This window comes from Toxoplasma gondii, chromosome VIIb (assembly GCF_000006565.2).
Source record: "Toxoplasma gondii ME49 chromosome VIIb, whole genome shotgun sequence".
Classification (NCBI taxonomy): domain Eukaryota; phylum Apicomplexa; class Conoidasida; order Eucoccidiorida; family Sarcocystidae; genus Toxoplasma; species Toxoplasma gondii.
The window spans coordinates 1499595-1522967 of record NC_031475.1 but is presented as its reverse complement, the minus strand read 5'-3'; the positions used below and the strand labels follow the sequence as shown (position 1 = coordinate 1522967).

Below are 23373 nucleotides of genomic sequence, written 5' to 3'. Positions count from 1 at the left end.
CAAGAAAGTAGTAGCTGCTCTGTCGCGGTAGTTGTCTGTTGCCTGTGGCATAGCCCATTTCGGATTTCTTTCACATGCATGGGATTTCTGTGATTTCCAGCACAGTGGCCGACGCTCTACACCGGAGGAAAAGTGTTATCAAAGCCATGACTTTCCTGTAAGTAGCAGACCTTTCTGGTATTGAAAAGATCGTTGTCATCGCAGAAACCTATCTTGTGGCATTCGACGGTCGTACCCGTTCACAGCGGGCATTTCCTGACAAAAGAATCCCAGGATAGTAGCACCTGCTGTACATCCAAGCTGACAGAGCCTCGTGTATTCGTTAGACGCCAACTTCCGGGCGCAAGAAGGCAAGTAAACAGATGACGACAACTGCGCGAAAGTAAAGGATCTGTTGAGACTTACAAGCCGTTTCGTCTCCTCTTTGTCTTCGAACTCACTCCACACCTCTTCTGCGTGAGTCACTGACTTCCCCTTGCCCCGAAAGCAGAGAGGCGAGGCTGAGCCGAGCAGGCTCGTGGACGCGACGCCAAACATATTGCGAGAGACATGCCACTTCCGAGCAAACATGAATGCTTTAAGGATATTGGAAAACACGGAAAATCACTAGAGCTTCCAGTAGACATCTTCTACGGCGAGGACTGAGTTCCTGTCTCCGTATACTGTACGACGTTGGTTCTCTGCTCCTCGTGATCCAACATTACTCATGGGGCCAGCTTCGAAGCGAACGTGGATACCCAGAGGAGACTGAAGTCGAGCGCATTTACTTTAGGCAGGCTAAGGAGGTGAACGCACTGTCGAAATACACTCCACACACGCGTGCTTCGACGAGAGCCACACACCGTGCTAATGGCACGAGAAAAATTTTCCTCAAATTATCCGCAGTTGAGCATTAGAAGGATGAAGCAGAAACACTTTCAGAGTTCACCACTTCGGCTCGTGTTACAAACTTCCTCTCCGAAAACTTTCTTCAATGTTCACTGTGCATTAGATCTTCGATTGGTTATACATCTTCATGGCGAGTCATAACTGAACACAAACGGGATATCTGGTGGTTGCCCTAGTTTCGTAGAGAGGTGTCTGGATACTCCGCATCTCCGTGAGTCGGCAACGCGATGTGTGTGGTAAGCCAGTTAACCGCTTCCGACCTTGTGTGTTTCGCCTCACACTTTTATGTGCAGCACCCTGAATGACAAGGTTTTTACGATGTCGGGAACTTGCGCCAACTTCGGAGCACTTCCCAGTGGCGATCTTCACCGTGACGAGCCGGGAGACGCGACGACACGAGGCGCCTGAACTTGCGTCGCACTGGAGACAAGACGAGTTTCGCTTGTCATGAAACTGGGGAAACGTGTCCTCGACGTTCGTCGTTTGTGTAGGTGACTCGATGGAAGTAGCGCTGGAAGTGTTGAGATGCAAGCACTTCGGACCTACGTTTGCTTCTAAACGCGCGGACTCACGCTGCTGCCCAGAAGCCGACCTGTTGTCTCGGTTAAAACACTCCATCGCGTCAGGCGCTATTGTGCGACCGTTATTTTGGCTGGAGAAAAGCGTGAACAAGACCCTTCGTTGGAGGTCAAAGCAAACGACTGAGAGGTGTTCTGCAGACTCCGCATGTGTGTGCGTCTGATCCGCGGGCACACACAGGGGGGAGGCGCGAACTTCAGAGCAAGCACACCTTCTCTTGAACAAGGAAGAAACGCGCGGATTCGCGTTTCAGTGACTCTCGAAACCTCGGGAATGCTGTCGCGTTCGTAAAGCAGAAATCTTACTGGCGCTTCAACCTCGACTTCTCCACGCAGCACACCGCGTCGACTTTTCTCAGGCGCGTCGGAATGGCCGCCACACACTTGCGGTTGTGTCTTCGCTCGGAAACAGACGACACATCTAGCAGAAAAGAAGTCGTTTTCCTTTTCTTTGAACACCCTTGTTCTTCTTGCGAATCCAGAAAGCCGAGGAGTGCGTCTGTTTCTCTTTCTGAGGACTCTCCGTTGAAAAAAATTAAAATGCGCCGCGGCCTCCACGCAACTTTCCGTCTCAAACCCCCCAGCTTGACCGGAAAAGCCCCTTGACTCGACCTCGGTCATCTCGATTTCCCACCTTTTCGCTTTCCAGTTTGTCATCTGTTCGGCTGTCTGTGCCTGCACCAAGGAACGCCGTTGTCATTTCTGTCAACGAACTCAACGGAACCGAGATCACGCCCTTGTCCCGAGACGCGGCGCCATGTGCTTGTGCGCGTGACTTCTCATTTTGAGGTGAAGTTCAAAGTTCTTCCTGGCAAACTGCCCACACTCTGCACTGCAGTCGCCTTTGAAACAATTTCGCCTGAACCGTTTTTCTTTTAGGAGGAATGCCGTCCTTTCCCGGGAGACACCGGCGACACACACGGCCGTGTATCCCCGCGGTCTTGCCACTTTCTTAGGCCCCCCAATGCCTCTCCTTGTTCCTGCTTCAACCCGAGACCGAAAAAACTTCCAAAACTCCTCCACAGTAAATGTGCATTCGCATATATATATATATGTATATATGTATATATATGTATATGTATATATTATATGTGTGCTAAGGCGTGTAGGAAACATGATTTTGAATGTAGAATAATGTAAAATGCGTCCGGTTGAGTACCGGAAGAAGTGTGGAGAAATGGATGGTGACAGTTCTTTCTCCTCTGGCGAGACAGGGGAAAAGTTCCGTCGCCCTCACACCCCTCGGATATATCTTCTGGATGTTCGTTCTTTCTTCTTTTTCCCTGCGGTTTTCTTCGTTGTTTTTTCTTTCGTTCTCTCGTCTTCTTCCCCGATTTTCCATGGTGTGTCTGGACTCGTCCTTCCAGATTTTCAGCTTTCTCCGCGGCCTCCGCCGCACCCGCCTCCGGCTTCAGTGAGAACTTCGTCTGCAGACAGCTCGTCGTCTTTTCCTTCTCGTCTCAGTTGTTTTCCTCTCCCTGGCATCCTCACTGAAGCTGCAGTTTCTGCGTTTAACCTGCCCTCTTCTCTCTCGTCGGATTCCTCGGCTAAACGCGACGCCCATCCCCGGAGAGATCCTCTCTGCAAACGTCTCCTTCCCGCTGTGGCTGTGCGTGGGTCCCCACCCCCAAGGAGAAACACGGAGCTTTCTGGCCGCGTTTCGTTGTCGAAAAGTTTTCCGTCCGTTCTCGAGTCTTTCAGTGGAAAGGCTTCTCCTCACTCTCGGAGAAAACGAAAAACACATCCTGTTGCGGACGCGAAACTCCGAGAGAAACGAAATGACGAGCAGGAAGGAGACAGGAGAGCTGCTCCTCCTCCCTTCTCGACTTCCGCCTCCGGTTCGTCCGTGCTGTTTTTCCTTAACTCTTCACAGAGTTCTGTCCTTCCTCTGTCTGCAGCTGCAGACACCAAACGTCCTCTTCTTTGCTCTTCTTCCGCCATCCGCTTTTCCGCGCCTTTCTCTCCTGGCCCCCTCTCAGACGCACAGCCTCAGTCTCTGAAACCGGGAAGACATGGGAGTGTCGGCGCTCCTCTCCTTTCGTCAAGGGCAAAACCCCCGCGCGACCAATTGCATGCAGCTTTGTTCTTTCGCTCTCCTCTCTCCTCTCTTCCCCCTCTTCCCTCTCTTCCCCCTCTTCCCTCTCATCCCCCTCTTCCTCCGCTTCCTCCTCTTCCGCTCTGCTCTCCGTTCTCCTCTTCCTTCCTCGACTCGCCGTCTCTCTCGTCTGTGCAGTCCGGTCTAAGCGGTCGGACGCCTAGCGCCTCGCCTCCGTGCGTTTGCGGCTCTGCTCCGCACAGCCGCGCACGACAGGAGTTTTCTCGGTCTTCCACTGGTGTCGCAGCTGTGAACTCGCCGCCGTCGACCTTCGTTTCTGCACACTCAACCATTCACAACGCAGCTTCGGTCAGCGAGTATTTGCTGCGGAAACGCCTCGAGTTCATCGAACACCCGTCCAAGTTCACGCTCAAGTTCTGTCCGACCTGCCCGGACCACAAACACCGTCGCGACAACCTGTTCAAGCTAGAAGTCTTCAAAAACAGTGGCAACTGCTACTGCCACCGCTGCGGGTGGAAGGGCTCTTTCTTCGACTTGAAAACGAAGCTCGGAGACTTAAAACCGCAAGACATTTTCGCCGCCCTACACGCCGCCGGCGACGGATCTCTCGGGTGTACGTACACCCCAGGGCCCTGGGCGGGAGTCCGTGGGGGCCTCAACGGAGTGGGGGGCGCCCCTCGCAGCGGCGTTCTCGGATCTTTGGGCCAAGGCGAGTTTGCCGATGCGAGTTCTTGGGGGTTCGACGGATCGCCGGAGTCGTTCGCTGCCAGCCGCGGAGCCTCCTTTTCTGCAACTCGACAGACCCAGCCTGACGGCGACCGATACACTCCTCGGTTTGAGGCGTTTGCGGAGAACCTCGAGAGAGCAGCTGCTCACCAAGACGCAGAAACCGACAGAACGCAGGCGGGGGTGAAGAAGAAGGCACAAGGCAGAAGAAAGACGGGGAATGCGACAGACAAGTGCGGCGGCAGTGGATCTGCGGATAAAGAAGAGACATGCCAAAAGAAAGACGACGAGAGAGACGGATGCGCCACAAGCGTCCTACACTACCTCACAGAGAAGAGAGGCATGACGCTCGAAACGGTACGGCTTCATTTCTTGACGTTTCTACCTGAACGGACTGTGCGATTCAAGAAGACATGACTTGCATCACGATCTCCCTTGTGCTCATTCCTGTGTGTCAGAGGCAGGAGACAGCGACAGACGTCCATACGATCTGTGAAACAGACGTTTGAGGTCGAGAAACATCTTGGCAGATCTGTTTTTGTGGCAATTTGAGGAAACTTTCAAGACACCGTTTTTTGAGGTGGCTATCACCTTTTCACCTCCTGCTCTACGATTTCGTTTTCCTCTTCCCCTGATCGTCAGTGCTCACTTCCTTTGCGACATTTCTACTGCATCTCGTCGTTCGAAAACTTCAGTCATCTGACGCAACTCTTCGTGCCTGGTCACTGAGCTCAGAGTTTCCCTTGCTATTCGGCAAATGCAACCGACGGAAGGTGATCCCTTGGGGTCCTGAGGTGATAAAACTTGCGCAGCAACTCCGTTCTTCTCACTCTTTTTTACGCGTGGTTACCTTGCGTTTGCAATGGCACCTACCCCCTTGCTGTGCGTTTTGTTGTCCTCTTTCTCTCTTCAGCTGAGAACTTATGGAGTCGGCTGTGTCACTTTGTATTTCCCCCCTCTTGACGCGACAGCCAATGGGCCGCCTCCCAAGTGAGTTTCGCGAAACCATGGTTCTTCGTGTTTTCTGTGTCATGTTTAGAATGCCGAACATGGACTTCCCGCGTTCGGTCGACAAAGAAGCGTTAGTACGCATTCGCCCAAGATATGTTTGTCCATCGACAGTTCGCTCTCGCGTTCCGGTCTCCTCTGCAAGTCACATGCCTGCTGGAGCTTCAGGGTCACCTCTGCTCCTCCTCTCCGCCTTTCCAGCTGCTCTCCCCCCTCTGTGTTTCCCGGCGTTCCTCGCTGGCGCCTGTTGTTTCCTCAGATGGGAGCGACACAACTGCGTGACGTTTCCTTGGCACTCGTCTTCTGAGGCACCTGACATTCCCTGTGAAGACAGAGAACTCGCTGCTTCCTTCGACAGCCAGGCGTCTTGTGGGCGGCCGCTCTCGGCTGGCCAGCGTCTGCGACGCTCGAAGGGTGTCTCGCAGCCGGGCGAGGCTTCCGATGAAGACTGTGCTCACTCGAGAAAGGACGCTTCGTCTGCCGCGACGTTGCCAGTCGTCCGCGTGAAGGCGAGGAGCATTTCAGAGAAAAGCTGTATGCGGCTGCTTCCGGCTGGCGGCCAGTGGGGACTCTTCGGCGCGGCAACAGTTCCAGCCGACGCAGACACGCTGGTGCTCACGGAAGGCGAATTCGACGCGATGAGTGTCTTCCAGCAAACGAAAGTTCCTGCGGTCTCCGTTCCAATGGGCGCGCATTCCTTGCCTGTGCAGGTTCTCCCTTTTCTGGAGCGTTTCAAGAAAATCATTTTGGTGAGCAGAAGGCGGGGACAGGGCCTCCGTCCGGTCGACTGGACTGTGCGAGAGAGTCGAGAAAACTCAGGCGATGGGCGCCTCAGTGGAGAAATTGGATACGGAGACGCAGCAGGATGCCTGGGTGACTTGCTGCACTGAAGAGACTCAGGGGGGCCTGCGCAGACCGCGAAAAGATGAGCACCGTCGGACTGAGCTGTCCACGAGCTGCTTCACTGGGCGATGCGTCTCTGACTTTCTGCTCTCATGTTTGCAGTGGATGGACGACGATGCAGCAGGCCGCGAAGGCGCGGAGTTGTTTGCGGCGAAACTCGGAATCGGGAGATGTCACCTCGTTCGTAGTTCCTTGGTTTTCGACTCGCTCCTGAGGGCGCGTCCTCTCTCGCCTGAGCACTCCGCTCTCAACGAGTCAGCTGGGTGCGCGCGAACGAAGCGAAAGGCGAAGGCGGGGCGGGAGAACTGCGGAGAGAGCGAAGAGAAGAGCCGACACCCGACAAACAAGCAAACGGAGACTCTGCGTGGAAGCCGCTCTTCGCCGCCCGACAGCGCCGGAGAAGAAGACGCACCTGAAGCAGCGCGTTCCGAAGAATCTGCGAAAACGGATCTTCCAGACTTGAGAGGCGGACCTCCCAAGGACGCGAACGAGGCGCTCCTCAGAGGCTTCGACCTCAAACTTTTCCTGGAGTCGGCAACGCCCGTTCCCCACGCACAAATCCTCACCTTCAGGGATCTGAGAAACAGCGTCTTCGACGAGGTCATGAATCCCGGTACGTCGAACGCGCGCCATGTTTTTTTTCGCTAGTTCGGTCCAGAGACTCACGCATCCAGGTCGCTCCTTCGAAAAACAAATACATATTTTTATGTACGTATGTGCATGTATTTCTGTAGGTGTGTGCATCGATATTTACATTTGTAACGTGGAAGGAAATCCACGGTAGACTTTGAACTTTTCACAGTGCCCGCGAGGTGCCGACGCCAGCAGCGCGATGAGGAGGAAGGCATGTTCAGCGAGGAAGTTGAGGCCAAGGAAGACTGAATGAGATAAAACAAGCGTAAAGGGATGAGATAAAAACTAGAGATGCCGTTAGACAAATTTAAAGATAAATATAAACGAATGAGACGTGAAAGAATGATCAACAGATGAGGCAGGCCATCTAGCATATTGTGAATGAGATTCAGAAAATTCGATTTGGGTCAAGATGTCGCTGGAGAGGTGAGGAGGACTGTGGCCAGGATAAGAAGATCAAGAATCGAGGTTGAAGCCATGTGAGAATACACGAAGGAACTGATGATGAACACGGTTCGCAGGATGCAACGCGTTTGGATCAAAGTAAAAACGCTTGCAAATAAATTTAAACGCATTTAAAATAAGAGAACAGCGCTCGGCAACGAATTTGAAAATATGTGCTCTTATTTTTAGGTCGCGTCAGGGGAGTGCCGAGTGTGACTTTGCCAGCGTTCACGAGATTGCTTGGTAAGACAAACGTGGACGTTTTTCAGAGTTCGTGAAGAGCGACGCTGCGCTTCACATCTGCCCGAGCAGAGACGCGCCTTAGACAGTTGAGAACGCGGACGGATCTGGGGCGTCGAAAACAAGCAGAGACAGAAAGCAACGTCTGAGAGCCGAGCAGTGATGCTTGGGGACTGTGCTTCTTGAGAAACAGGAAAAACGAATCGGAGAAGTCTGGCAAACCATTTGATCTGCTTCTCTGAAAAAGGGAGAGAGCTGTTCAGGTGATTTGACTCTTTCTCAGAGACACATGGCGTGGAAGGTGTCTTTGTATTGATGTGCTCGTATGTGTGTTTTTCCGGAATGACATTTACTTTATTTTTCTGTATTTTTTCGTCTATTCTTTGCACGAATTCTCGGGTGCATGCACGCTGCTGGGTTTGTGATGAAGTGCCGCGACCCCTCTGTTCCACATCTTTATGGTCTTGAGAATTCAAGAAGTCTCTTTTGAGCGCATGCAGCAAGATTCGTATTGTCTCTGGAGCTTTGCGAGCCTCCTACCTATGAGACGAGATCGTGACAAACGGTTGGGCTGACGTACAAGTATTACAGGGGAAACGCTTTCAGGAACTAAGGTGCATCCATTCTTTGTCATTCATTGCTCCTTTGCCTCTGGCCGCATCCTGCCTGCCATCTTTATGTTCTGTTGATGTTCTGCGGTCCTTTTCAACTCATCCTTGTGCCGGTGTGTGCGTCATCGTCAGAGAAGCACGAACGGCTCGTATTGCTTCATACTTTCACCGTTTTTCAAATCCACCTATAAAGACAATTGCAACTTCACATTCGCTCGAATGGTCTTTGTCTCTCGTCACTTGGAACGACTTTTCTTCGGGTGTATGCCCACAGGAGGCTTGCGCAGAGGAGAACTGTCGGTCTGGACCGGCGGCACAGGCATGGGGAAGACGACCATCTTGTCTCAACTTTCCATTGACTTCTGTCTGCAAGGAGTGCCGACTCTCTGGGGATCTTTCGAAGTAAACAACGTCAGGTGAGGAACCGCTGTGGCGGTGCCGCCTCTGAGAAGACCAGAGGTAAAGTTCAAACACTGTCGCTGTCCGTTCGCGAGAGGACAGAGGTCCAGACGGACAGGAGTGTCTACCTCCCCTTCGAACAGAGACGTCTATGCCTCCTCATCTCAGAGTGTGGTGGATTCGTAGTTCAGCATCTCTTTCAGTAGAGGAGAACATGCAGTCATAAGTTGTTGTTTCACTCGAACGCTTTTCCGGCGACGCTCGGGAGACGAAATCGTTTTTCAGGAAAGGTCCCGTTTCACTTCTTAAGTAAAAGGAATATGTCAACAGACTTCTTCAGCTACAAACATGTGTGCTTCCTCGCTCGCGGGAGAATCGCGTTGAAATGTATAGACGCCTCGGCTTTTCCAGGGCCTTTATATGTGAGCTAAAAGACTCTGCTTTTTCATCACTTTCGATAAAAACGGTTCTTCGTAGATGACCGCTTGTAGCATGCGCAGTGCTGAACAAATTCACAGTCGCCGTCGAGTTTTTTCTCAAGAGGCGTGACGTTTCCGCAACGAATCGTGATAACGCGGGATTCCTCTTCGCGCTGTCGCTGTAAACTCACATCCTTAGGGATACTCACGTCTGTCACTTGTTCACAAGTGTGACAAGGTCTTGAAAACCGTGTAGGTTTATATGCGTCCGTAAGCATATAGCCACATATACAGGACTGAATACATGCGTATACATATAAATAGCTGTATCTAGATATGTATATATATATATATACCTATGTACACATATCCACGTATCTATATATCTATATATCTATCTAAATATATATATATATATATACATATATATATATATATACGTGTATATATATATATATATATGAAGGGACTGTTGCGGGGTGTGAAAATTTCGAGCTGTCCCTTTTCCATGTGTTTTCTTTCCGTTGGTTGTCTAGAGACGGGTGGCGCAGAAACGGACGTTGGTCCAGAGCGCATTTTGAGTTTGAGCTTTTTCATGTTCTTGATATGCCGTCACTGCATGCGTTCGAGTGCACAGGCACCTCCACACGTTCTCTCGCGAGCATTTTTTCTTTGCTTTTTTTCTCTTTCTTTCGTCTGTTTCGACATTGGCGCAGACTGATGAAGACGATGCTCCGGCAGTTCAGTGGAGGCGAGATCGACGGCGACCGCGCGCGCTTCGACTTTTTCGCAGACAAGTTTGCACACTTGCCTTTGTACTTCCTCAAGTTCCACGGATCTACTCATGTTGACGAGGCAAGTCCAAGCGCAGCGTCTCCGCTTCTGCACTCCCCCCCTCTGCAAACTCTTTTTTTTTCTCTTGCCCGGCGACCCCGCACCGGGAGAGTCGTCCCCACATCCTAGACGCGTCCTGTAGCTGCTGAAATGGGGATGAATCCAAGCAGGAGGCGGCATTCACGAGGAGCGAGAACAGCCAATTCCTGCGAGATAAGAGAAGCAGTGTTTCTGCAACAGAGAGGGGCAGACGAGGCTCTTTCCAGTGTCGGAAAACATGGGAGAGAAATGTGAATTTCGAAGTACAGGCGTTCGTGCGCCCATTCGTCGTAGTCCAAGAGACTCAACAGCAGACTGGAATGCAGAATAAAAAGTCAAATCTAGGGGACGAAATAAATTTCTTTAAGGAACTCGGCAAAACAATCCTGGAACTTCGGGATAAAGGATCTCCGGGGCGTAGGCGGACACGGCAGTGCTCGAGGACTGTACACAACACACCCTCTCTCCCCTCTGTGGCGTGGAGAATGGAAAGAAAACGCGTTGAGGTTTGTTGTTCGGTCGAGAGTTACATGTTGGCTGCAATCGCTTTGAGAACGATAAGCGCCTCTCGCAGACCGACCGCACAGAGCCGCGCCGGTGTCGACTGCCTGAGACCCTCAAAGCGAGGCGTGTGAATCTTCGCGTTGCCCTAGTCACCTGTTTCTCATCTTTTTCCAAAACCTCAGACACGAGTCAACTTCCGTCGCGTGACGGACGGCTGGCTTGGTGATGCGCGCCGTGATTCCACATCTGAATGGTTTTCCGTTTTCGAAATAGGACGCTTTTCCACCCGGCATGGTCGGGCAGGAGAGTCAGACTCGTCTGTCTCACTCTCTGTCTCTCTCTGTCTCTCTGTCTCTCTCTGTCTCTAGTGTCGAAACCCTGCCCTTTGTCGCTGTGGAACCTGCCGTTCTGCGCACTGTCTGCTTTGCAGGTCCTCGACGCCATGGACTACGCGTGCTACGTCCTGGACGTAGGCCATGTTGTTCTCGACAACTTGCAGTTCATGTTGAGTGGGCAGGCCCGAGGCCATGAAGTTTGGGACATGCAAAACTCTGCAATTGAGAAGTTCAGGCGATTCGCCACAGTCAAAAATGTCCACATCTCCATCGTCGTTCACCCCAGAAAGGAGGTGAGGTCCTCGCAACTCTCTCGGTTCACGCTTTCTTGGAGCGCAGTGGAGAGACGCTCAAGCACCGAGGGAACACAATGATGGGAGGAGTCGGGGACGCTTCTTCGCGGGTGTCGCAGGAGCACAGCTGAGACGACAGATCGGGTCGAAAAAGCCTCGCAACTCCAGCAGTTGAGCAACTCACGGAAAGGAGGAAACGTCCGGGGAAACCGCGTGACGTTGACGGTGGAAAGGAACTGCGTTCTGGGGTGACTGTCTGGCCTGTGTGTCTGAGTCTTTGCGTTCCCTGATCTGTCCGTCCATTCGACGTGCGAAGCTGGTTGGACTCGGGTGAGACTCTTTCAACGCTTTTCCCTAGAGTCAGAACCAGACCCACAGTCTCGAAAATTCAAACGTTCAGACGTTCTCTGGTCGAGTCCCTCCTTGAACGCGTATGCCCGGAGGAGGTTCAGGAGGTTCTCTCATTTGACGCTGAACGTTTTTCTTCGACTTTTCTGCATACTTTCGGCGGCGTGTCAGGATGACGACGCGCCTCTTGGGTTGTCCAGTGTCTTCGGTTCGGTCAAGTCGACGCAAGAAGCAGACAACGTCATCATTCTTCAGCGTCGTCGCAGAACGGCGGCCCAGGCAGGCTCTGCCTCGTCGCGGACTTCTCGTCGAGGCGGCGGAGGACTGGAGAGCTCAGGAGTCCCGCCCGCCGGCGAAGGCGCACACGTGACGAATTACTTGGAGCTGAGGAAAAATCGGTTTTCCGGTGAACTCGGAAATGTTCCTTACGTCTTCAACAGAAACAGCTTGACGATCCGGGCAAGTACTGAGAAGGCAAACATTGAAGCAGATCTCTTTCAAATCGAAGAGGGGCGAGAGACGCGAGAGAAGAACATCGAAAAAAACGGCAGAAACAACGTGCATGCAGGAGTCCAGCTGCTGCAGTCAGGCCATTTCGACACCTCGAAAATCCTGTTTTAAGAGCGATTTTCAAGAGCGCTTCGTTGTGGCTCTCCAGCGCCTCAAGTGTATAGACACCTCACGCAAACCATAGAGGCATGCGGGGCGGAATTCAATGTTTCCTTGTTTCGTCTTTTTGAGGAACAGGTTCTCGTTTCCATATGCCTTGAACACACTCGTTTTCCTCTGCATAGACAGCCACGAGCGCAAATGCGCATGCGCTTTTTCCGAATGTGTACATCCGCGCTGAAAGGTTCTCGATTGTTGTCTTCCAACAGGAACTCTCTCCTTCACACGTTGACCTTGAGGCGGAGGCCGCGCTCCGGGCCTCGCTGCACCCACCAGCGGTCGAAAAAACGATTTCTCGGAACAGAAAAACGTTTCTCGACTCGGGCGACGCGTCGCTGCATGCGGAGGCGGCCGCAGGATTCTCGACCCTGTCCGAAAAGCTTTCGAACGCCTCGGACTCGATTTCGTCAGGTCCCGTGATGGCGCATGCATTTGACCAGCTGCAGAGACAGCGCCCTGAGGTCTCAAACGCGACGACACTCGCGAGCGTCCCAATCTCCGATCGCAGGTAGCAATTGCCTCGAAGACGACGAGACTCCGTTGATCAACAAAGCGTTGAAAACGAAGCTGCAGTTCGTCTGAACGTCACACTGGACATGCTTGCCGAGGGGAACTTCGCCTAGTTCAAGAGAAGATTTCGCTTCAAACACAATCATGGAACTTACATTTTTTTGGCGAGTTGCTGTGTGCGCAAGCGCCTTCCGCATGTGGGCGTTGCCTTCGCGTTCTCTGACGCGTCCACCATGAACTGATGGAATTACTGTACAAACACTCAGGTAGTCAGAGAGAGCAGTCAAGAGGAAGAGTGATCTTCAGGTATCTGTACACCAGAAAGAGGCAGCCCAGGCGTCGACGGCGTCTGAGGAGAGAGTAGACGCATTACTGATGCGTGAAGCGTTTCGAAAACTATTTTTTGAAATGTCTTTTTCTACACAGTCGCCTCTGTGGGTGAGGTGAGAAAAACACCGTACGTGATTCTGGATTATATATGTTTTACGGCGAATGGCGTCCAACGTTTTCTTTTTGACGAAGCGTATCGCTTCAGTTGACTGTGTGGACGCAGAAACACTGGAGCTGCAAGCGCATGCTTTCAGGACATGAAACAAAGGCTTTCGTCTCTCACTTTCAACGGATGACTTGTCGGCTTTATATCCAGTTTTGCCTGCTTCTCGATTCGCCGTTCTCGGTCGAAAACGAGCGACGCCCAACCACTTGCTTCTTCTTTTGTGCTGCAGAGGCGGGGTGTCGGGACGATCGTTTTCCGGAGGCTCTTCCGCGTTCCAGGTCACTTCGAGGCACTCTGCACCTCCACTTTCGTCGACGCTTCTTCACCCGCCATCCCTTTCAACTGAGCATTTGTCTTCTTTGACGCCCAAGACTTCTCAGGCTCCAGCTAACGCTCTGCATGCATCTCCGTCGACTGCCTCCGTGTCTGCACCCTCTCCCTCTTCTCCCAACTTGGTTCATGTCCCCGCGTCCTCGCCTTCTCTCCCCGAGGGCCAGTCGTCTCCTCAGCAGCCGTTTTCGTCTCCTCAGCAACCATCTTGGTCTCTCGAGCTCGCTGCGGAGACTTCGGTTCGTCACACTCTCAACAACGCAGCTTCTTCTCCCTCTGCTTCTCTTTCTTCTCCGTCGTCTGCGACCTCGGGAGACCGTCCAGCGGCTTGTGTGCGCCCCCACAGTTCCTTTGTCTTGTCTCCGGACTCGCCGATGCCTCTCCTGCGAGAACTGGCGCATGCATTGCCGCTGACAGAGCCTGTCAAGATGAGTGGAGCGAGCCGGACGAAGGCGGCGGTGTTTGAGGATCTCCGGAGAATTCTCGAAAGGCATCCGTCGATGAAGCGCATTGCGGCAGCGGTGGTTGCCGACTTTGAGAGAAAGAAGAAGGACGAGGTCAGGAAACGCGCCGCGAAGAAGAACGAGAGGGCAGGTCGAGGCGGAACTGGCGCGACGGCGTCAACCGATACGGGAGACTCTGGGAGCGGGGCGTTTCATGGCGAAGAAGAACGAAGAAGCAGCGGCGGAGAGACGCGGTTCTCTGACAGGGGCGATCTGTCGCGCGCGTTCGAAGACTGTCCTGAGCGAGGCCTCAACCTCGCGCAAGAGACCGAAGAAGTTCCAGCTGTCAAATTCGTTCCTCTCGAACATGTGTTGACTCCCGCGCCGGAGTTGAAAAGACAAGACGACGGAGAAGTAGCAGGAAACGACAGAGAAGGAACGTTTTTGCACGAGGAACCTCACGTCCACAGCGACGCCTGCCGGCTCATGGTGGCCCAGCCGCTGGAGCCGCCGGCCGACTACATTCGCTCGGATTTCATTCTGGTCGACTCTGCATGCAAAATGAAGCAACTCGCGCCTTTCTTGTACAGACTTCTCGAGAACGTCCACCCAGACGATGCGCGGTATTCCGCGGAACGCCTGCAGGACGCGCGCATGCACAGGTCGCGCGAAGAACGGACAGGCTCTGCAGACTGCGCGTCCAGGGGAGACGCCGAGTGCGGCGCGCGCGCCGGAAGCGGCTTCCCCAGTTCCAGCGAAGGAAGGGAAGGTTCCACGGCTGCACAGACAGGCGGCGAGGCTGCGCGGCGCCAAGATGAAAGTGGAGGCGCTGCAGGGGATGATGACGGAAGCGACGAACGCGAAGTCCGCCTCTCCATGGGTGTCGATGTGGAGACGACAGGTCTGGATCCCTTCAGCGCGCGGATACGGTGAGTGCCTCTTAATCCACTTCCCCCACAACGCATCTGCGCTGACTCACGGAAGACACTTGACGAGGGAGGACAGCCGAGTCTAGGAAAGCAGGTGCGTGAACGCGGAAGGCGCAGGAATTCGTCGTCCGGTGCACCCTCCAGTTTTCGTCGTTTTTTCAGCAGAAGCTGTGTGGAAAACGAGACGAGGAAGGGCGGCTCAGATGACGCGAAGACAAACCGATTAAACGGAGTGACGTCGAGTGCTTGAATCACGAGGTTCTGGACACCGTGACTCCATGTGTGCGTCGGAGTCTGCTTGTCCACCGCTTCGCGCTTTCCAGACCATCTTGTGGAGTGCATTCAGGAACGGGGGTGGAGTCCAGGGGATTCGGCAGGACCTGCCTGTGTTCACGAGCTGTGTACAGACACCGAGGAACGCGCTCCTGTTGCCTCCTCCGTAGTTCTCTTTTCTTTTGTGGTCCTGAAAGAAACGTCAGCGTCTGTCGTGCACTCAGTTCGGTCTCAGATGTTTTATTTCTAGACTCGGACAGCGGGAGACACGCTGAGGTTTTCGTGGTGTCCACCAGCGGGAACATCTCGAATGCCGAGAGTTGAGATTCTCAGTGCATCTGAACGTCTCAGAACTCTCTGCAGAACGCCTTGCTGGGGTGGGTGGACAGACGCTGCTAGTGACCTTCGATTTCGCAGGTGCACGGACCTTTGGGATGCTGAGAGGGCAAAGAACTTGACAGTCGTTCGAGGTCTCCGTGGTAAACACAATCCACAAATGGCGGGAGGAGCAGGAGTCGTCTTCGAGACGCGATCTCGCAAACGCTCCACTCTTCGGTTGTCGATTTGTGAACTGAATATGCAGCGGCAATGTACGAACTTCATCGTCGATGCCGTAGTGCTGAGCTCGCCACACAGTGCGGTGTATGTACAGCTGTTTTTCTCGCCTCTCTGGAGAGACAAAGGCTCGCCGTTGCTTTGTGTGGAAGCGCCATGTCGGCTCGAGGGTCCCTGGAGGTTTTCGCGAGCTTGTTTTCAAAAGTTTCTAAGCTCCACGGTCTTCCTGGCTGTGAGACGGTTTCTTGCGTGCAAGTGCTGCGAACAGCACCCCGTTGGGAGTCTCCTTTTCTTGGCTGTTTTTTTTTGAATTCCTGAGGCATGTAAATTTCCTCTCAACTTTTTCGAGTGACTGCCGCTCTAATCTGCGCATGCATTTTCCTTCATCCTTTTCTAGTGATCAAATGCTTTCATCTCTTTCTTGTCTGTCACGTATGGCTAGGCGTGTCGTTGCTTGTCTGTTGATCCAGGCGAAGATGTCTCTTCCTTTTGTCGTGGCGAAGAGCAGAATTTTTCTGCTTTTTTCCACTTTTTTGCGTGCATGCTTTCCCTTCTCAATTGTGACTTACGACGAGATTTTCTTCTCGTTTTTCTCTTTTTTTGAGAAGTTCATGTCTCTTCTTTCTAGTGATGGAGGCGAGAGTCTCTCCACGTTTTTCCCCTTTTCCAAGCATCGCTCCCAGTCTCCTCAGTCAAAACGCGACTGCGTTTCCTCGGTTCCTCCGTGCATGCGCTCGTAGGCTTCTGCAGCTGGCTTTGCCCGACTTCCCTGCTTTGCTCTTCGACCTGTTCGCCTTGCCAGTTTCCTCGCCCGCGCTTCGTCCGGTGCGGCTGCTTCTCGCCTCTCCGCGAATCCGAAAGGTTTTCCATAACGGACAATTCGACCTCTGCTTCCTCGCCGCGGCCGGACTGGCCGACAGAGACGCTAAGCGGCAGGAGGTGTTCACTGAAGCGCAGGATGCACCTGAAAGCCAAAGTCGACCCCACTTCCCCACGGCCGTCTCCGCCGACTCTCGCCTCAAGAACGCCGAGAAACAAGGACCTGCAGACGCGGCGCCTGCACGCGGCGACGGCGTGGATGCGCCAGGCGTCTCACCACCTGAACGCGCGGGAGAAGCGCGCCGTGAGCAGGAAACAGTGCCAGGTTCTGAGGCTGGCTCAGACCAGCCGACAGCCCACGCAGGTCCTCTGCTCGACGCTGCAGTGTTGGGCGCGCGTCCGGCAGAGGTCGGCGACTTGCAGAGCGATGGGGGAGTCTTCGTGAGTGGACCTCTCTTCGACACTTTGATTGCCGCAAAAGTCGTGGAAGCTGGAGTCATGAGGACCGGCTTCAAACTCCTGCAAGTCGTCGAGCGCTTCCTAGGCGTGTTGATGGACAAACGGATGCAGGCGAGCGACTGGAGTTCGCCTCACCTCTCTCAGGAGCAGCTTCTCTACGCCGCCAGGTAACAGCGAGCGAGGTTTCCGCGTTCAATCGGGGACTTTGACGCAAGTGCGAAGGGTCAGCTAAACTCTTGTTAAACTGAAAAACGAGTTCTCCCGTGTGGCGAGCCGCTCTGCAAAAAAACAAACGGTCTGAGGTGGAGCGTATCCACAGACAACTGGCACCGAACGAAGCTCGCGTTTCAGCTGTACGTACACCGTGTGCGAGAGAGTGTGGAGTGGATGCACTTCGTGGGGAGAGAACGAGAGTTCTCGTAACTGAAGTTCCGTGCACAGAGTCACCGCCGGACGCGCTCTGAACGTGGAGTTTGAGTCGAAGCAAAAGTTGGAATCGGAACGATGGCAAAAAGAGCGGTCAGAAAGGTTCCCTCGTGTGCAGAAGACAGTGAGTTTGGAGATTCCTGACATCTCTGTCCTTTGGTTTTCAGAGACGCAGCCGTCCTGCTGCCACTTCAGCAACGCCTTCAACAGAAACTGGAAGCTTTCGATTTGCAGGAGGTGATGGACGTCGAGATGAGGTGTCTGCGACCAGGTAGGAACTGAGAAACAGAGACCCAAGAATACGAAAGAGGCTGTTGATGTATGCAACATTCTCGACTCTGATCGTGTCTCTCCGTTTCTACTCCACACAATTGCAGCCATGGTCGTCCCTTTCGACTTTAGATACTCTGTGAAGTCATCTTGTGCCCTTGGTAGCGTTCAACAAGTTTAGAGTCTTTAGGCATTCCTAAAGAAGATGAAAACCGTTTAGCTGGTAGTGTTTTACTAAGAAAATAGAAGTTGCAAAACCACATTCGTTAGAGAAGAAGTAGCAGCAGACCCGGAGTTCAGGATGGTGTACGATCGAAGTTGCGCTTGCAGGGATAACGCTACCGTCTCAAACCTTACTGCGTTGGGTCTCTGCGTGTAGCGCCGCTACAATGTCAATGAGTCCAGCTTCCAAGCAAACATGAGTATCAGTATAGGTTTTCGTCATCCAGCACTCTTAGCTGTCAGGAACAGGCGACTGCATCTTCTCCACACTCTGGGGTGTGCAGACTCCTGGAGAGGCGGGGCGGAGCTGAAGACTGTAGAGTTTCCAGGTTTTGAGATCGCGCGTTCGGCTGTTTCACTGCCGCAGAATGGCGATGAATCTTGAAAGTTGCTTGTCTCTTCGATTAAAGGGGACGCTCCAAGCAACTCGAAAAAGGGAAGCTTTTAGGCAGTGCCCTGCAATTTGAGTCCGTCTCTCGCGGCGAAATGGGTGTTTGAGCGTTGGGGTTCAGTTTCCGCTGTTGTGAATTTGCCTTTCTCAAGATAGGGTGGACGTCTTTTTCTCTTTTTAGAAGGCGCTTCCGGGGATCTTTCGTTCTTCCTCTGAATGCTCGTGGTGGGAGTGCGTGAGTGGTGTGGCACTCTTTTTCTCTTCTTTTAAGTCTGCGTTTTTCCTGTTTTTTTCAGTTGTCGCGATGGAGTTAAACGGCATGCAAATCGACCACGCACGATGGAAAGAGTTGGAGGCGCATTTGCGGAGAGAAGAAGAAAAGGCCCGGCAGCGTCTCGCGGCTGAACTGCACGTAGACGAAAACACAGTGAATTTCAACTCGCAAAAACAGGTTAGAGAAGCTTCGACTGTGTCTCATGCGGCCGTCAGTCCTTTTCCTCAGAAAGGACTTGTCCATTTGCCGACGCATCTGCAAAGTGTGCGAATGGTCATTGCATAGCGAGTCCCCCCCCCCCATCTCAGAGGTCGCCTTGGGTGTCTGTGTGTCCACTGCGCAGATGCTGGACGCGCTCCGAGCGATCGGGATTCCGGCGCCTCCACCCGATCGTCCTGAAAGTCGGACTCGCGGGTCTCGTTTCTCGTTTTCTGAGCTTCCTCTCGGCTTCGACAAGAACGCTGCAGAGGTGGAAGATCAGTTGTTGAAGGACACAAGCGACGGAACTCTGGCGAGACTGTCGCAGTTCCCTGCAGTCCAGGCGCTGAGAGACTACCGCAAAGCAGCTAAAGCCATCACGACATTCGTGGACAAGCTGCCTGAGCACATCAACTCTGTCACCGGTAAAGCGGACACAACACACGAAACGAGAAAGTCGAAAAAGCGAGCACATGCATTTCCGAGTGACGTGGTGCAGCCTGTTGAGGCCTCAAATGCGTCCAGGAAGCTTTCTGTCTGGTCGAAACGACTTCCACACTGCCCGTGAGCTTGATCAGATCCTGGAGCGCTCGACGTTCGTTCGAAGCCTAAGAACGCAGCGAGCTGTCGAGTTAGCACAACTTGACAGCCACGACCTTCCACACTGCAGCAGGCGACTTTGTTGAAGACTGAAGAGGGGAGTTCCTGACTTGCAATACATCCTGCGCGTTCGACTGGCGCTCGAGATCCAAGTTCTCTCATGGCTTTCCCCACCCCTCAAGAGGTGTGGGAAGGCAAGAAGGGATCTCGGTGTTTGTCGGAGGTGCAGGCTGTTGCATGTGAGTCTGAGAGATTAAAACGAAGTCTGCGTTTCTCCCCATCGGGTCTGTGTTGTTTGTTGTCTCTCCACGCTCGGCGAGAAACCGAAGAAGTCTCCTTGTCAAAGTTGCAACGTGCGTTCTTTGCGTTTCCAGAGACGAAGCGGCTTGGAGGTCGTCATGCGGAGAGTCTCCGTTCCTTTGTTGATTCTTCTTTTTTCCAGGGAAAATCCACTGCAGTCTCCACCAGTGTGGGGCAGGGAGTGGACGCTTCAGCTGCGATTCTCCGAACCTCCAACAAATTCCACGGGAGCGACGCTTCCGCGCCTGCTTTGTGCCGTCAAAGACTGTGGCCGGTCGTCCTGGGAAGTTCATAATTGCGGACTTCTCCCAAATTGAACTTCGAATCGCTGCCGACCTCGCCTGCGACGAACGCATGATTGAAGCCTACAGAAAGGTACGTCAAAGAAAGGCGACATGCACGAAGCTGTCGAGGAAACGCTTGCAGCGGAAGCGAAGGAAACTCCAGGGACTTCTCTAGAGCACCTGTTGTGATGTGTCAAGCACGGACACCGCATACGAAAACTAAAATGAGTCGAGCGGAACAAGCTGTAACAGTGAACAGAAATTCTTGATGACGTAAACCCACAAGAGGAAGAGTGAGTACAAGTCGTACAAGAATAAGTGACGTCGGTCTCTGCGTCGAGTTCAAAGAACGCGCTAGATGGTCGTGAAAGTCTTCGAGGCATCTCCCTCTCGCCGCCTGCTTAGCAAGAAAGTCGTGTCTTCAAACTGTGTGCTGGAGCAGTCCATTTCCAGGTCTACAGAAAGCTGCGACTTGCGACTCCGACTCCTGTGGTGTACTGACGCTCAGCGTGTTGGAATTGCGTTATTTTTTCGAGAATTGAGTTTCGGAAGAAGAGTAAAACGCATGTTGTCTCAGCGGTAAACAACGGACAGGTGGCACGAAACAGTGAGGTTTCCACAGCCTCTGTAGGCAGATTCGACTCTATAGAAGCATCTGCGTATAGGAGATTGGACTTTATGCGGTCGAACGTTGGAAGATTTCAGAGAGAGCAGGTCAGTGAAAGATGATCTCAACAGGATTCTTCCTGGCTCACCCGACACGGAGGAAGAGGACGTGTGAAAACGGAACTTTTACCTTCACCTTTGTCCGCGAAGTTTCTCCGTTTTCTCGAAGAATTCGTGTTCCCTAGAGCTTCTGATGTATCGCGTTGTTTCGTGCAGTGCGGGGTGCGCACTCCGCAGGTTTGCGCGAACCTCTGCCTCATTCATCACTCTCGATTGTGTTTCTGCCGGTTTTCGCAGGGCGAAGATCTGCACAGACTGACGGCTTCTCTGATTCTGAACAAACCTCCGTCGTTGCTTTCCAAAGCAGATCGTCAACTGGCGAAAGCTGTGAATTTTGGGCTGATTTATGGAATGAGTGCGGACCGATTCAGAGGCTACGCGTCTTCCGCGTACGGGGTCGAGATGAGCTTGCAGGAAGCTCGTGACTTTCACGCCAAATACTTTAGCAGCTATCCAGGAATAACGCGGTGGCACCGTCGGCAAAAGGTGAGACGACTGTCGACAAACGCGCAGCGCGTTGTGAAACACAGCCATCGACGCGAACGCCTGCGTGGCGGCGAGTTCTGCGTCTTCTTCTCTCGGCGACTCTGAGGCCTGAGGGGACTCACCAGTTCAGCCGTGGGTCACACAGGCGAAGTAATGTGAAGATCGACAGACGAAGAATGCTAGGAGGGCCGGATTTGCACAGAGGTTTCCTCCGCGCTTCTGAAGGCTGCGATGAGTTCACGATGGGGTAAAGGGTAAAAAAGAGTGAAAAAGAGAAAGGGAGACACGCAGAACTCGGTTTTGATCTCGGTGCGCATGTCGCCGAAGATCTTGCCGTGGTGCTGCCTTAGGATTTTTGAAGGATGACCAAACACCTCCCTTAGGCAATCCAAGTGCTGAGTGTCGACAAAAACGCGAGAAGTGCGGCAAAGATCCGCCTTGACGTCAACTGAGGTGAAAGAACCGGGAAAAGAAGGTGATATACACGCGTTCCAGGGTCCCTAGACTCGTGGAACTCTGCATGTGCATATATAGACGTAGTAGAAGGTGCCATGTTTTGTCGAGGAAACTGCATCCAGACTGCACAGAGAGACCGCATTCTGCGTGATCCTGGAAACCCAGCCACAATAATGCTGGTCCACGGACTGCAGTTGCGAGTTGACTGTTTCTCTGCATGTGCGCCAGGCCGAACAGCCAAGAGAGACTCGCACACGCGCAGGACGGAGAGCACTTTTTGAGTATTTCGCTTTCACGAAATCCCTCAACTACCCCATCCAGGTGAGGCCTTTGGAATCCATCCACTGACTACGTGTCGAGCCGTGAACTGTTGACGAAGTAGCAGTCGGCTATTCAAAGCGATCTCGGCTCCTTCGCGCAGGTGGTTGCTTTGTGGTTTGACACTTTGCGCGTCAACCGACGTGAGATGTCGTTTTTGTGTTGCTCCCGTGAATCGAGCAGTGCTTGCCAAGTGTTTGACGCGGAAGCGAAGGGCGATCCTTCCTGAGTCCCCTGCCCCTGTGCTGCATGCGGGAGAAGCTTTCACAAAAGGATTCCGCGACCCACAAACGCTTACCTGGAATCGGAAAACACGAGCGTTCTACTGCATGTGTGCTTTTGCTGTGGCAAAAGCAGTCCGTCTCACACCCGAGGCGTATCATGAGTTTCACCATCCTCTTAAATCCAGGATACCTCTCTGAGACCTCCGAGCTCTTCTTTCCTGTGCAGCCTCTGGTGTCCATACATACCGGCTTTCTGAAACTTCTGTCTTGGAACGGGGGGGGGGCTGTTCAGAGTCGCTGTCCCAGTGACGTCTTTCGAGGGAAACGAACCGTGGAGTTTCAGATTCGTAGAATTTCCTCGACGCGCTCGTCAAGAATCACGCGGGCGCTTGTTCGGCTCGCTGTGAGGGCTGGAAAGACTGGTTACATTCAACGCGAATTCGGAGAAACCGGAGCTCTGCGGGAGCTCTGAAACAGTCGGGAGTGCGCTGGACTGATACGTTCTTCCGCACGTATATGTGGTGTCTTCAACTTCTTGGTGGATTAACAGTTCGTCTGCTTGGCTGTTCCGTCTTTTGCATTAACGTCTCTGTGTGTAGTTTTGTGCGGATTAGCTTTTCTTTTTCAGCTTCTTGGAGTGCAGTTGAGGTTCCACTCTTCAACTTCTTTGTATAGATCATTAGGTTTTCTTTTTCCAGCTCCTTTGTGTGTAACTGTGTGTGAATTACGTCTTAATTTCTTTTGGTGCATTAGGTGGTTTTGTGAACTGATTATCTGCATTCAGGGAACCTCGGCCGACATCACAAAAGAAAGTCTGGTGCAACTGCAACACAAGCTGGCGCCGCTCGGCGGTCGGCTGGTCATGTGCGTCCACGATGAGATCATTGCGGAAGTCCCGGAAGAGAAAGCGGAAGAGGTACGTTTTCCTTTTTTTGCGTTCTTCCTCCGTGCATTGGAATGGGCAGATGAACTTTGCAATCGCGTCTCTTCCTTGTTGATGCCAACATGCACAAAGTCGAATATTCTACCGCGCAACACCATGCTTTTTCCTTCGGGAGTGGCCGCGACAGCCTTCGGTCCCCAATTTTATAGAAAGCCCAGTCACCCGTCAGCGCAAGCGCTTTCTCCTCAGTCTAATTTCGACTGCATGTTCAGTTGATTCTCTTTCTACAGTGTTTTTCGGAAAGAAAGACCTGGAGATCGAAGTGAGGTGTCCAACTCGCATTTATCGGTTAAACTTGACGAAGTACATTGCTGCATGGGAGCTGTAAAAATACGGTGGTCGACCAGTGCAAAGAATGCAGATTGTAACTGTTGTTTGCCTGTCCTTCTCCGCTTTTTTGCAGGGCTTGCGAGTCCTCATCGATACCATGGAGGCCGCCGGGAACAAATATCTTCGCTTTGTCCCGTGTGTTGCTGAAGGAGCAATCGCCGACAGCTGGGCAGACAAGCCGTAG

General features: G+C 52.9%; 1 protein-coding gene across 1 annotated transcript; it reads left to right on the top strand.

Annotated features, from left to right (window-relative positions):
* Positions 1 to 2607: 2607 nt before the first annotated feature.
* TGME49_261850 (helicase, putative) lies at positions 2608 to 23373 on the top strand (the record flags this gene model as incomplete). The annotated part of the gene is made up of 20 exons (XM_018781275.1): positions 2608 to 4605; positions 5162 to 5238; positions 5516 to 6005; positions 6262 to 6772; positions 7426 to 7479; positions 8362 to 8503; positions 9622 to 9760; positions 10713 to 10910; positions 11430 to 11717; positions 12137 to 12435; positions 13163 to 14635; positions 16204 to 16908; positions 17335 to 17438; positions 18347 to 18501; positions 18668 to 18947; positions 19565 to 19797; positions 20670 to 20918; positions 21603 to 21695; positions 22701 to 22832; positions 23263 to 23373. 20 exons carry the CDS (start codon positions 2608 to 2610, stop codon positions 23371 to 23373), a joined length of 7731 nt encoding a protein of 2576 aa, XP_018637110.1.